The sequence below is a fragment of the Crinia signifera genome, chromosome 6, assembly GCF_055691185.1.
Source record: "Crinia signifera chromosome 6, ASM5569118v1, whole genome shotgun sequence".
NCBI lineage: Eukaryota > Metazoa > Chordata > Amphibia > Anura > Myobatrachidae > Crinia > Crinia signifera.
The window spans coordinates 66,345,376-66,360,500 of record NC_139222.1 but is presented as its reverse complement, the minus strand read 5'-3'; the positions used below and the strand labels follow the sequence as shown (position 1 = coordinate 66,360,500).

Sequence of the window (15,125 nt, the reverse complement as noted above, 5' to 3'; positions counted from 1 at the left end):
CGACCCGGGTTGCCCGTGTTCAACCCTACTCGCTTGCTGGGTTGAAATGCTAGGTCATGAGGTTTTTCACCTTTTTGTTTTGAGCCGACATGTGTCAACAGGCGGTATTTCATGCCCTACCATCCACCAGGCGTGGTGGTAGAATAGTGTGCTGAGCATAGCGATGCTCTGCACCCAAAGCATGGTGAGCGCATCGAGCCATATGAGGGGACGCGGTGCTACATTTCAGTGTCCATGTCAACTGTGTCGAATTTCGGGCCAAAAAAAGAAGTGAAAAACCCCATATCAACCTTTTGACTGTCGACCTAATACTTGTGTCGACCTAATGACATGTCGACTTTCAGTCATGTCAACATTATTGCATGTCGACATTCAGTCAAGTCGACCTAGTGGTGTCGACCTAGTTACTGTCTATCCAATGATCAGGGCCGTTTCTAGAGGCGGACAAGCCGTGCAGCAGCCCGGGGCGCCGCACGGCTTGTCCGCCTCTGAAACAGCCAGGGCGCCCGGCAGTCTAACCCCCCCGCCCGCAGCCGCAGCCGCTGCCGCTGTCTCCCCGGCCGCCCGACTCCACGCTGGAGAGGGGAGGGGAACGCATCGTGCGTTTCTCCGTCCCCTCGCCCACGTCACTGGGCTGCCGCTGTCAGCCAATAGGAGCTCGGGCGCGGGATAGGAGAGAAGCACGATGCGCTCCCCTCCCCTCTCCAAGTAAGTTTGTTACTGGGGGCATATGTTTGTGACACTGGGGGGCATATATCTGTGGCACTGGGGGGCATATATCTGTGGCACTGGGGGGCATATATCTGTGGCACTGGGGGCATATATCTGTGGCACTGGGGGCATATATCTGTGGCACTGGGGGCATATGTTTGTGACACTGGGGGGCATATATCTGTGGCACTGGGGGGCATATATCTGTGGCACTGTGGGCATATATCTGTGGCACTGTGGGCATATATCTGTGGCACTGGGGGCATATGTTTGTGACACTGGGGGGCATATATCTGTGGCACTGGGGGGCATATATCTGTGGCACTGGGGGCATATATCTGTGGCACTGGGGGCATATATCTGTGGCACTGGGGGCATATATCTGTGGCACTGGGGGCATATGTTTGTGACACTGGGGGGCATATATCTGTGGCACTGGGGGGCATATATCTGTGGCACTGGGGGCATATATCTGTGGCACTGGGGGCATATATCTGTGGCACTGTGGGGCATATGTGTGGCACTGTGGGGCATAATTGTGGCACTGTGGGGCATAATTGTGGCACTGTGGGGGCATATATTTGTGGCACTGGGGGCATATGTGTGGCACTGTGGGGGCATATATTTGTGGGACTGTGGGGGCATATATTTGTGTCACTGTGGGGGCATATATTTGTGTCACTGTGGGGGCATATGTGTGGCACTGTGGGGGCATATATGTGGCACTGTGGGGTATATATTTGTGGCGCTGTGGGGGCATATCTGGCACTGTGGGGGCATATTAGTAAACAGCATCGGTTGTGCGGCAGCGGCACATGGGGCATAATGTGTAATGGGCATTACGATGTGGGGAGTATTGTGTAATTGCCATCACAGTGTGTGGTCTAATGGGCATCTTGGTGTGCGGTGTAATGTGTAATTGTCATCACGGTGTGCGGCGTAATATGTAATCGTCATCACAGTGTACGGCGTAATGTGTAATTGGCATCACAGATAAATAGTGTATAATGATTTAAGTAGCCTGTCATTGTGAGGCGTACTAGGTCATTGTGTGGCCTTCAGCCAGCCAACTTAAGTGCGGGAGGACAATAACAATTCCTGCAGCAACCAATGTCTGGTCTTGCAGGTTGCAAAAGTGTGATATAAGGTAATTGTTTTCCTGCTAGACCACGCCTTACATTAAGCCACACCCCTTTTAATATCAAGCCACACCCCCTATTTCGGCGCGCGCCTTCGGCGCGCGAAATTACTATAATACCATGCTATGTATTGGGGGGGGGGGGGGCGCATTTTTATTTCTTCGCCCTGGGAGCTAAATTGTCTAGAAACGGCCCTGCCAATGATACATACCCAATACACTTTACATGGTTTCCGGCTTTTTCAATGCATGTACTGTGTTATCGGATTTTACCCACACCCCATGTTGGCAATTTTTTTTTTTAGAAAAACCCCATGTCGACCTTTAACTGTTGACCTTGCAGTACCAAAAAAAAAAAAAAAGATAAGAAATATAAAAAGGTTAAAAATCAATGGCAATGGGGTTCCCTGTAATCTGAATGCAGATGTACCGTATGCATGCAGTAACTGGGCAGTCATATTACAGCCATTGGAAATGAGTGGGCATGGGAGCAGCAATGTGACAGTGTATGTTCAACCATTTCCCCGGAGAGTCACCAGCAGCACACGCATATTACCAAGCTCCCAGTCTCGCCTGTGTCCGCAGTGCAGCCCAGCACACTAATGTGTGACACACTACCGTGACCTGACTGATCTAGGCAGGGAGGGTTACCCCGGAAATTACGCGCGATTCCAAAGGACGGTTGCTATGGTGACAGTGGCCGAGACCCGCTTGGGCTTCCGTAGCTGGAGGAGTGCCGGGACGCCGCATACCATGAGTGAGACCCGGCGGAGAGTTTCTGAGTGAGTAACGCCAGCACCGCGGAGAAATAGGACAGACGTGAGTGCGAGTGTCGGGGGGTGGGTGTCTGAGTGTGAGTGCCAGTCACAGAGAGTGGACGGCGGAGGGATTTCTTCTCTGCTGGGTGTAATACCAGGCATAGTAATAGCAGCATGCCTTTCCTTTTACATGGCCATGGCCAAAGCTTTCATGTGCCAGAAAGCAAAGTCCTGCCCTGCAGATAACACGATCTGGACAGAGAGATACATCTGCGTGTGACAGCAACACATAAATAAGAAGTAGTGTAGCAGCACTGTCCCCGCCACACGATGTAGCTGCAGCTGCTACGGGTGCTGGGCAATAGCTAGCAGAGCCGGAATGCTACCGTATATGGCACAGCATGCGGCTCTGTTAGCTATTGCCCAGCACCCGTAGCAGCTGCAGCTACATCGTGTGGCGGGGACAGTGCTGCTACACTACTTCTTATTTATGTGTTGCTGTCACACGCAGATGTATCTCTCTGTCCAGATCGTGTTATCTGCAGGGCAGGACTTTGCTTTCTGGCACATGAAAGCTATCTGGGCCTGGCAGGCTCTATGCTAGGAAGCAGATGACACCTTGCATACATATGTACTGTATATATACAGGGTTTTCTGTACATTCTACAGTATAACATGACCTGCTGCAACCTTAAACAGTTCAGTAGAAACATCACCATTGTTCTTGACTTTGCAGACATTCAGAGCAGCACCTCTAGCACCAGACTTTCCACTTTCATATTCTGGATTTCCTGGTTTCAAACTGAAAATTCCTGGTGAACAACACAAAATTGCTGGTAAAACGCTTAGAATGCATCGCTGAAACATTTCAACAAGATAAACTAACAAAACTTGTTTCTTGTCTGGAGTCTGCTCAGGTGGCCATTATGATAGACTTCGATGCTTGGCGGTAGCGACTTTTGTTTGTGTGCTTTTGTTTTAACCTTTTTAATTCCAAACTAAATCCATGCTGGAAGTTAGTTGCTGATCAGGGTTAAATATCTCCAAAATACAGGAAAAGAACTCAGTTTTGTGCTCTCCTTTCCACACCTCTTAAGTATTCCACCTTTTTTCCCACCAGACATTTATTAAACTTTAAAAAAGCCACATGGCTGGTGATGAGAGAGGGCTTTTGTCTGTGTTGCGTTCACAACCGTATGGCTGTTGACTTTTATAATCCTATAATCGGTATGAAAGAAAACAGCTATATTTGACGTGGAAGCTTCCCCATGAAATGGGAGTGTCTCTTTTATCAAGAACTGGGACTGTACGCATATCACAACAATCTAACTATTGCTATTACCCTTTCTAGTGTTCATTCTAGCACCCTGCATCTTTCAAAGTCATGCAGTTCCTCTTCCCTGCCCGGGTGTGTCACTCTGTTGTGGAGCTTCTAGCACAGCGTGGTCTGTATTTCAGCACTGATATGCAGATCAGACCTGTCTTAGATGCACCGCAGCAGGGAGCGACACCCCAGGCAGGAAAGAGTAACTGTACAGGTTTTGAAAAATGCAGGGTGCTAGAGTGAACACTACCTACCAGGATTTCCTTAATTTAATATTGCTGCGTTAAGAAACTATAGTAATTATTTCTGAAACTTTATAAATATGCCACTTAAAAAAGGTCTTTGGATTTGGAAATGATCAAAACAGATTTTTACATGCACTTTCATACACAAGAAAGTGTAATATTTGAAGCTGCATACTGACATTGTTGTCTTGTACTTGATCTAAAATCTAGTTTTATTTACTAGATAAGGATTTTGTCTACTGTTTGCTTGCGCTGAGCCTTTGCATATAAGAGGTTGGGCCTTGGCACCCATCTGCTTGGCAAGATAGCTGCAGCATTGTGTTGCAAAATACTAGTTCTGCAGATCTTGCTGTATTAGAATGAATAGGCATTAAAACCTAATTTGATTATATTAAAAATGGTTTGCATTAATAATTCTTTTCCATATAATTTTTTATACAAAAAGTTTGTTTGTTTATAATGCACTGGTTGGTTGTATTTGTTATATTATGGTGTGTATTGCATGGATCGGTACTTGTGTAGTTTCACGGCGCCACGCTATCTAAAATCAACTCCATGCCAACGTGGATAGTGGGGGTATGAGCTATCCACGTTGGCATGGAGTTAAGTGACTTTGGGCCTTATTCTAGTTCACTCTTTCTGACAAAATCCTTCTTAGATGGAAAAAACCATGTGCACTGCAGGGGGGGGGGGCAGATGTTACTTGTGCAGAGAGAGTTAGATTTGGGTGGGGTTTTACTTCAAAGTGAGATCTATATTGCAGTGTAAAAATAATGCAGCCAGTATTTACCCTGCACAGAAACAAAATAACTCACCCAAATCTAATTCTCTCTGCACATTTTACATCTGCCCCCCTGCAGTGCACATGGTTTTGTCCTTCTAAGGAGGATTTTGTCAGAAAGAGTGAACTAGAATAAGGCCCTTTATTTTAGATAGTTTGCCGAGCGTAGAAAATGGAAGTAGCACGGTGCCATGGATTTTTTTCAGTCTTTAACTGTCATTAATATTTCTAGAAACAAGGACACCATTAGGGTTAAAAATAAAGTTTATGCCAGAGTATTAATACGGAGGAGCATCATGACCGTATTCATTGAGACTTTAAAAATGTATCTAAATTCATTCACATTTTATTTCAAATACAGGTTGAGTCTCCCATATACGTTATTCCGTAATCTGAAATATTCTGAAAACCGGAATATTTCGGGGCATCAGTGACATTACCAAAACCAGAAACTGAGACACGGCAGAGTGTCCCAGTGTGTCCTGCATCAAGCCCGGCTGTCCTCTTGGACCCCTGCAAAGTGTCCCTGGCCCTACGTCATTACAGGTTTGTAAATATTCCAGGATCCATAAAGATCCCGTATCTGAAAGCTTTGGGTCCTCAAGGTGCGTACACACGGGGGAGATATATTGCTCAGTTTCTCCTTTTCATCAACGACCAGAGATGGTCGCTGATGAAAAAGAAACTGCCGGGGGAGCCCGGCAGTGGTAAGCAGCTGGTCACAGGAGCATGTTCCTGCGACCAGCGATCACTACAGGGGTAAAAACGGGAGCGCGCACCCGGTGATATATCGCCGGTGCACACTCCCATCGTGGGCAATATGGTCGCTTAGCGACCATATTTCCCGCAATATTATACAAAATCGCCCCCGTGTGTACGCACCTTAAGTGTTTCAGATATGGGAGACTCAACCTGTATTATAATTGCTAGTTACCTTTTTCCGACAAGCATTAATGTGGATGAATTGGGAAGTAATGGCTTCATAGTTGTTTAATCTATGGTATATTCCCTGGTTATGTGACCCAGGTGGTTCTTAGGAATCTTGAAATCCGGTCGTCCCCCCGTAGGTCTTGGCCGCCACAGATGTGTGAACGGCCGCATAGTCGCCTTTGTGTAGGCTCCTTCCGACCAAGTGGCTCCTGCTTGGCTGTTGTGTGGGCCCAGCCATATTGTAGTATGAAAAAGAATTCCTCAAAGATGTGGTGTTATCCTTTAAATAAGACGGCTGTCTATTATGTAATAAGAGCATATTTTAGGATCAGATACTGCAATGAAATGATGTGATTATGCTACATAGCAATGGAAAATATTATCTCAGTAAAGGAACAAACGTTACAATGTCTGGGAATATCAGTGTGTTTATTCGGCAGCAAGTGTGCACTTATCATCATCACCACCACAGATAAATTGGTCTAATACTTGGCCACTTAATCTTGGTAATTCGGCAGCAATTAAGGATGGATTTAATTACCTGCAAACTTTGCTGCTCAATGTTTTACCATAGGTAAGACCCGTGAGCGTGACTCTGTTATTCACTTATGTAATCCATGTTAAGGTGGGTTCCAGTGGGAGTTAAGGGCCCAATTCAGACTGGGATGCAAATTCAAAGCATGAACGATTATGGGACAACTGCGCATGGTACGCTGGGCAAAGCTACACCGGGTAAGGCTAGCCTTCGCTACACGTACTTGACAAGGTGATAGTATAAGGTGATTGGTGGCCGATTGTGGGTGGGCAGGGGGGGAATCCTTTCTATGGGGAGTAATACATTTTCCCCTGTATGCATGGCTGCAAACGCATTCACAGCCATACACATGGGCAGGATGTCCATCATGCGGGGTGGCATTTCCCTGATCGCTGGGCTCTGGTCACTTGCAGCCCAGCGATCAGGTCTGAATCAGGCCCTCAGTCTTTATCCTTTGCACCCCTAGATGGGTGAAAAGTATAAATGTGACACAACTGCCAATGAATATTAATGCAATTAGATGATTTTAATTCGGAGAGTTGTAATTTCCACTATAAAGCAGCAAAATATGTGTGAATCATGTGGGACATGTACAGTATGTTGGGCTGTACATTGATGGAAAATGAGTTTTTGAACTTACAAGTGAGAAGGCCCATAGACACTGGTCGACTTTGAGCGGAAATCCACTCAGCTTACTCGTTTGAGCGGCTTTCAGCTCGAAAGCCGCCCAGTGTGTACGGTGCAGCGACGAGCGGTGATGCGTGCTCCCAAATCATTGCTGGCCCGGACGCTCATCTGCTGGTATGTGGCCGACTTTCCATAGCCTCCCGCTATGGAAAGCCGTCTACCCCAGGAAAAAACACTTAGTGTGTATGCACTGAGCATTTTTCAGCCCAGCGATTTTCACCATCATGTGCCCAGGGTGTATGCTCCTTAAGTTTCTAGTGCATGGGTGTTTTTATATGTATGTGTGTGTGTGTGTGTATATGTGTATATATATATATATATATATATATATATATATATATATATATATATATATATATATATATATATATATATATATATATATATATATATATATATATATATATATATATATATATATATAAATGGCTGTCTGTATGTCGGCCCGGCACTCTCCTAGAAGCTGTCAGCTGCCCACGGTGCCTTCTGGAATGTAGAATGTAACGTGCAAGAAAGGCAGTCCGAGTGCCGCTGCCTTTCTTGAGATATAGATATAGAGAGAGATATATATATATATTGCAAAGAGATGCGGCACTCAAAGGGTCTTTGTAAAGTCACTTTTAGTATTTAGCAAAAATATTCAGAAGTTACATGCAGTACATGGGTGTAGACCCGATGTTTCAATGCCTGTTATGGCATTTTCCTCAAGGGCCCATGTATCTGTTAAGCAATGCAAACACATATACAGATAATAACAGTATTTTATACCTGTCTTGCCGGGTGCTGGGCGGGAGCCGAGTGTAGCGTGGAACCGTAGCACACGTCTCCGTGTGTTCGTCTCCCGCTGATGACGTCACCAAGCCCTGTCCCTCCGTTGCCATGGCGACGCTTACCTCTCAGTAGCGTCTCCTCTGGTTCCCGGTTACTGGAGCCGGCGATCGCCTCCCCGGCCCCCAAACCAGCACAGGGCTACAATAAAGCAAAAATGGAACAAGGCATTTAGTTAATATGTGATATGTACCGTTGTAACTAAATGCCTTGTTCCATTTTTGCTTTTGCTTTGTGACTTTACAAAGACCCTTTGAGTGCCGCATCTCTTTGCAATTTGTATTAATCTCTTTGGAGGCACCTGGGCACTTATGCGCATACAAGGAGTGCCAGCTCAAACAACTCTATATATATATATATATATATATATATATATATATATATATATATATATATATATATATATATATATATATATATATATATATATATATATATATATATATATATATATATATATATATATATATATATCTATCTATCTCTATATCCATAGAATTTGATCGGCACTTACGGAGAAGATCATTCAATTGCCACGGGGCCTTCCTTAGTGGAATATAGCCGTAGAATTACCAGGATCACCTGGAAAGAATAGGCGGCACTCGAGGTCTGTGTTCAAAAGTATCTGTATTAAAGATATTTAATATGTCGAATATGCAATATCTTTAAAACAGATACTTTTGAACACAGACCTCGAGTGCCGCCTATTCTTTCCAGGTAATCCTGGTAATTCTCTCTCTCTCTCTCTCTATCTCTCTATCTATATATATATATATTAACAGCTTTATATATACTGCGCAGTGCTTTACAGAGAATATTTCCGTCAATCACAATTTGTCAGTATGTTTTTGGAGATTGGAAGGAAATCCAACACAAACTCCTTTCTTGCTCTTAACATATGTCACACTGCAGAATTACCACCTGACATTGCTGCTGTGTCCTTGAATTGCCGATTTAAGCAAATTGCATGGGGTATTGGGGGTGCGCTTGATAACAATTCACACTGTGGTAGTATAGCTGTAGTAGGATGTGGCATGTATGTGCCTGCCACCTTGTGAAATTGGAAATGGCTAACCAGCAGTGTTTGATTTTTTTTTTAAATTGAGTATTTTTTATTGATTTTTGTGTGAAAAGAACAAAAACAATAAACATTTCACTGCTAGGCAATTTGCGGTGTTACAGAGTGGTGCATAGAACATACATGGCAAAACCAGAGTAATATATGAGTAGGACTAATATATTAAAGAGATGGTCATACAAATCTCACATTTATATAAAAAAAAAATTAAAAAAATAAAAATGGGTATGCAAGGTGAATGTCGGACCAAAAGAGCACATGTGTGTACACAAACACCCGGAGGCGCCATCCGGGGCCCGTGTCAAGCATAAAATAAGGAGACGTGGTATAGCATCATACCCTTCGATCAGACATTGAGCACCATCGGATTACAGTATATAAACAACCGGTTCTTAAGGACACCGCTGATCATAGCAAAATAATACACAGTCTAACCTACATAAACCTAAACCCACTAATCCTAATAAAAAAAACCACCCAAATAAACCCAAAGCAAACCCCCCACATAACCCCCACCCTGTACAACCCAGCCCCAACTAAGGTGTACTTGGATCCCTTTTAACCTTGCTACTCTATACCTAATCTAGCTATCCTAACCTACCCTCTAATTCTAACGCCCCCCCCCCCCCCCACCCCACCCCAAATATCAGGATATAGTAGCACAAATATACCAGGGGGCAATGAGCAAGTCATAGGAACATAAAGTATAATAGTGGCCTGGCCAGCCTGTATCATACTCCAGGGTAGTAGATCAATGTCATTCTCCTCTGTCCCAAAACAACACTTGCTATGAGCAATAGTGCTGGCAGGATGACTAGACGTCAAAGGACGTAATTTTGGGAGTGTTTTCCCTTCCCCCAATATCAGGATCTGGGAGCATAGAGTTATCAGGGCTATACCATAAATAATATATACTGAGCATGTTAACACAAGATTATAGTAGCTTGAAGTCAAACAGTATATAGAGTAGTCGGCATCGTATTGTCGGTCAGGAACAGAGTCAGGATGTAGTAGAGAATGTTAGTCCGGCCATTCCTCCAAATCGTAAGAAGAGAAAGTCATTAGGGAAGGGTCCCTGCCACCAGCATGCGGGGTATCAGGATAAGTTCCACAACCATAAACCGACCATGGCCTCCTCAATGCAGGATATAACATACAAACATGGGGCAGTCCCAAGCAAATGCCAGCCACACAGAGACGTCGAATAGACCCGAGGCGGTCACATTGGGAGGCAAAAAGAAGGTGCAGATGGATCAAATCATCATATTGGCAAACTGCAGTATAAGGATATCCTTTCTCCACTGAGTGTAATACCTTTGGGCAAGAGTGAGTCGACTCAGATGCATCAGGAATGTATGCAGGTACCTCTGATGTATGGGTAGCTAATGGATCCAATTCCATGGCATCACCTTTGGGTTCAGGAGTAGTAGAAGGCAACTGGCTGGTGTCAGTTATAGAAGACAACATCTGTAGCAATCTCTGTGAAGAGGCTTCCAACGCCATCAGAATTGTAGACACAGTAATGGCCATATTAGGGTGGAAGATGGAGGACCGGTTCAGGTAGTGGCAAACGGATAACGAACCAAAGCAGGGGTCACAGATTGCTGTTCGATGGAGACCAGGCTATCAGCAGGCACAGGGCAGAGATCAAAAATATGCGTCGGCAGAAGGAGTCTCCCCGGGGGTCCCAGATAAATGGAGTGTCCAATGAGCCCAATGTTAGCAGAAGTATCACAGTATAGGTACCCCAGTCAGGAGACAGGCAGGCAAGAAGGCGCCGACCTCTCCGTGCGGCCAAGCAGCGCGTCTTGTCAGAGACGACTCCCGCTCTCCCCGCTACACTTCCAGAGAGTCATCAGGCGTCCCCACACCCCAAGTCACCCAAGCAGGGGCACCAACAGCACACCGGAGCACAGTCTGAGTCGCCAGGGAGTCCACAATGGAACCCGATATCAACGATGCGCCCGGTCCCCGCACCCGAATCCTCACCCTCCAAAAGCCTCAGCAAACACCACGGAGCTAGTTGGAGGTGTCCGCTCCATCCACCGACCACAAGAAAACCCGCCAGTCGTCACCACAGCTTAAAAGTGCGGGCGCGGAGAAATCCAAAATGGCGCCCGGACTCGCAGCATACGGGAGGCCAAAGTCGACCCAAGAGAACACAGGAGCCCCGCAGCCGGCCAGCCAGCAGCACAGGAGCCACAGGAGACGTTCCCACTTGCGGAGGAGAGAAGAAAGACGGGCAGGGACCCCGAATCAGGAGGTAAGTACAGGATAGATGCGGAGCTCCGGGGACCCACGTCCGCTCACAAGTCAGGCCAAGCCACGCCCAGCAGTGTTTGATTTTTACTCTATAAACTGTGATTAAAGCAGCAGGAAAATGTTTCTATGGACTTAGAACTAGCAAATAGGACACACTGTTGAGTTAAAACTGTGGATGTTTGCTGTTACGTATAATACTAATGGATTGATGCATTTGCAAAATGCTAACAGGGCCATCTTAAGCTGTGTACACACATGGGTGATTTCAGCACATATCGCTGGCAATATGGTCACTGAGCGACCATATTGCCAGTGATTTGTTTGTGCTGTCGGCGATATATCACCAGGTGCGCGCTCCCGTGTGCAGCCCCTGATGGTCGCAGGAGCTTGCTCCTGCGATCAGCTGTTTCCCTGCCTCTTTGACCGGCAGAGTCTCCTGTTCATCAGCGACCATCTCTGATCGCTGATGAACAGGAAACGCTGAGCAATATATTGCTAGTAATATATCCCCCCCCCCCCCCCCCCCGTGTGTACAAAGCTTTAGACACAGCATGTAGATTGGATTTACTATTTGCAGTAGATGGTCAGAGAGAAAAGCTGTGTACACACGGGGGCGATAGGGGCTGAAATTGCTGGAAATATGGTTGCAGGCGACCATATTGCCAGTGATGGGAGTGTGCCCCGGCGATAAATCGCCGGGTCCGCGCTCCCGTTTTCAGCCCCATTCTAATCGCTGGTCGCAGGAGCTTGCTCCTGCGACCAGCTGATTACCTCTGCGGCACCGCCGGCAGAGGTTCCCTTTCATCAGTGACCATCTCTGGTCGCTGATGAAAATGAGAAACTGAGCAATATATGGCTGAGCAATATATCTCCCCCGTGTGTACGGGGCTAAAGGATGCGTGTGCATGCTTCCAGTAATGGTGAGACAAGCCTGACTAGTAGTAATGTAGCAGGGTTGTAATGATTGGCCCAATGTTGATGATGTAAGAGTTATGATCTACCAGTTGCAAAGTACATAATCACTCTGGTCACCTGGTTTCTTTTTCTTACTAGACAGCTTTGCTCATTTTTATCTTAAAATAAATTGTTGTTTTTTTTCTTCTTCAAGGTTTTAGTACATACTGTGGGTAATGTGCATTCACTACAATATAAGCCTCTTAAAAAATGTGGTTACTACAATTTTTTATTTGTTAGCTTCCTTAAGCTGGCCATACACTTCTCCGATTTGGCCACTTTGCCCCCGATTCCGATGAGAAATCGGATGAAAAGTGGCCAAATCGGATATGTCTGACATCCGATCCGTTCCGCGGTTCTGTGCGCATCGGAGTCGGAGATGACTTCTGACACGGGCAGCCTCCCGGCAGCGGGGTATGGGATAACATGCAGAATTTATAATTATTGAGAACTGTAATGTAATGTAGGGCAGTATGGATGGTGTAATGGTTAGCATTACTGCCTCACAGTGCTGAGGTCATGGGTTCTATTCCCACCGTGGCTCTAACTGTGCTAAGTTTGTATATTCTCCTCGTACTTGTGTGGGTTTCCTCCGGGTACACCGGTTTCCTCCCACAATCCGTAAATATACTGGTAGGCTAATTGGCTCCCAACAAAAGTTAACCCTAGAATGTCTGTGTGCATGTATATGTGGTAGGGAATATAGATTGTAAGCTCCACTGGGGCAGGGACTGATGTAAAGCGCTGTGGAATATGTGCGCTATATAAGAATCTGTTAATTATAAAATATCTGTGCAGTGAGTCCAAAATTCTAAAAGCATTGGTTTACACCTATGTATTCTTAGGAAGGTAGAGGTGCATACACACGGAATGATGCCGTAAGCATTCCGACATCGTTCACAAATGTATCAAATCGTTTATCTTGCGTACATGGCGGGTACGCGCATCGTTACTGATGCATGGAACGATTGGTTGTTCCCATCGATTGGGAATGCCCACATTGTCCTTCAAATTGTTCCGTGTGTACGGAGTTTTAGTGTGTGTGTGTGTGTGTGTGTGTGTGTGTGTGTGTGTGTGTGTCTCTGTGTACATTTTCCGTTCCAGTTTTTTTTTTTTTTTTTTTTTTAAGAATTCCTCTTGTAAACCATACTCACAAACCGTTAAAAAGAATGTAAACAAATAGGAGCAGTGTTTACGCTGTCTGATCTGCTACAGTCATTGTGCATGGAGCAATACTAGGAAGCGTTGGGAATGTAATATACAGTAGCCGTATGTTGAATGTTGGTTAGAACCATTGCATTCTCTAATGGAGAGCTTGGGTGAGCAGTAGTGTGACTATAAGAATTAGTCTTCACATACATTTTCTTACTAAGCTTGAATGATTTCATGGAAACGCCCCAAACTATGTGTTCAACGGGTTAGGTTGCATCATCCTATATTTTACAGCTTCCACGATAAACTTCCTTGTATACAGGGCAAGCCAGTCTTAACCTGTTATTCCTCAAGTGGTAAGAATATTCATTATATTGAATGTGATCAGTTCACTGTGTAGCTGTATACAGACCAGGCTGCTTCCCTTAGGTTACAGCTATGTGCAGGATGTTTGCCCTTATGGGGCTTCTTAAAGGATAAGAAGACAGCGTGGAGAGCAGAATGCCCTTTCATTCTTATTTCCTGAAACCCTTCTCTCACATTAACAATGTAGGAAAGCTGTGGCATTTATATAAATAATAACTCACATTATATCACTAAAGCCACAACCACAGTAAAGGTGCCCCATACACAGTACGATTTGCGGATTGGATGTGATGCGCACTCCCACGCACAGATCAAAAATATGCGTTGCACATACTGTTTGAACGCGCTTCAGATCGCATCGCACGCAAATTGCATGCGATGCCATGTAGTCCAAAACGTGTAAGGGCACCTTAACAATTAGTAGTGCGCCACATAATACAAGTGATACAACTATATGGTCGGTCTTTCTTACACCATGTATCTAACAAGATGGTGCACTTTACAGTAATGGTAATATTGTAAGTATGTCACATAGTTGTGACTAGACGTATCCAAATAATCAAACTTGAATTCTCTCCAGTTATGCGCTATTATTGGTTTGGATACAGGATTTGGCAAAGCTTCACATGATTTGTCAGGAATGATTAGAATACTTTAAAAGGAATATTAAAAATATTGAATTGGCCACTTGGCAGCACTCACATGAGACTTCTGCCAAAGGACAATTGCAAATGGCATTTCCAGCTACATACAACAGCTTCATATTCTGTCTACAGATAAGATAATTGATAAGAAGCTCCAGTGAGTGTCCTTCCTCAAACCCCTCCCCCCATCCGTTCCAAATTCTAGCTCTGAATGTATTGATGTGTTTTACAGCTACAGGGGAAGATGGGTAGCTATATAGGCAGCAGAGTTGGAACCGGTGAAGTGGCTGAAGTCTCTTCTTTAAGGTGTCTGTTGCAAGTGACATATTGCACATTTTCATGAAATGGTCGTTCTGTGAGCATGAAATGTATATTAGAAGCATGTGTGTCATTTTGATGTTTTCATGGGTCTGGTATGAGGTCAATGTGTTAAATGTCTCCCTACTACATCCTGTCCCCATGGCTACTCCATATCCATTTATTGAACAGAGTCCTCTGGCAAGCACCTGTCCCTTCCCTCCTGCACTTGCGATTGGAACCTCCCATTAAGGGCTTATACATGGGGGTCAGTAACAAAGCAACATGACATATTGATTCCAAAGTCCCCAGCATACGGTTTGTACACATCTGGGTTTTGTGTGCTAGAAGCGAATTCTGCCTATATCCAGTGTAGTCTGTCCGGAATGGAGAGCAGGCAAACACGGCACACTGCTGCATGTAAGCTACATGTAA

General features: G+C 45.1%; 1 protein-coding gene across 9 annotated transcripts in view; it reads left to right on the top strand.

Annotated features, from left to right (window-relative positions):
- The first annotated feature begins 2,382 nt into the window (after positions 1-2,382).
- The window catches only part of ERLIN1 (ER lipid raft associated 1), a 34,269-nt gene continuing 21,526 nt past the window's right edge, over positions 2,383-15,125 (top strand). Inside the window, exons 1-3 of one of the 9 annotated variants that reach the window (XM_083146190.1) lie at positions 2,386-2,631; positions 3,344-3,443; positions 5,319-5,503. Coding sequence is in view for 2 of the 9 variants with exons in the window: in XM_083146186.1 (XP_083002312.1) it covers positions 2,537-2,631 (95 nt within the window). In the remaining 7 variants the exon portion in view is untranslated. Of the gene's footprint in view, positions 2,689-3,343; positions 3,444-5,318; positions 5,504-15,125 lie in introns of all 9 variants that reach the window. The other 8 variants (XM_083146191.1, XM_083146193.1, XM_083146188.1 and 5 more) reach the window with 8 other exon arrangements.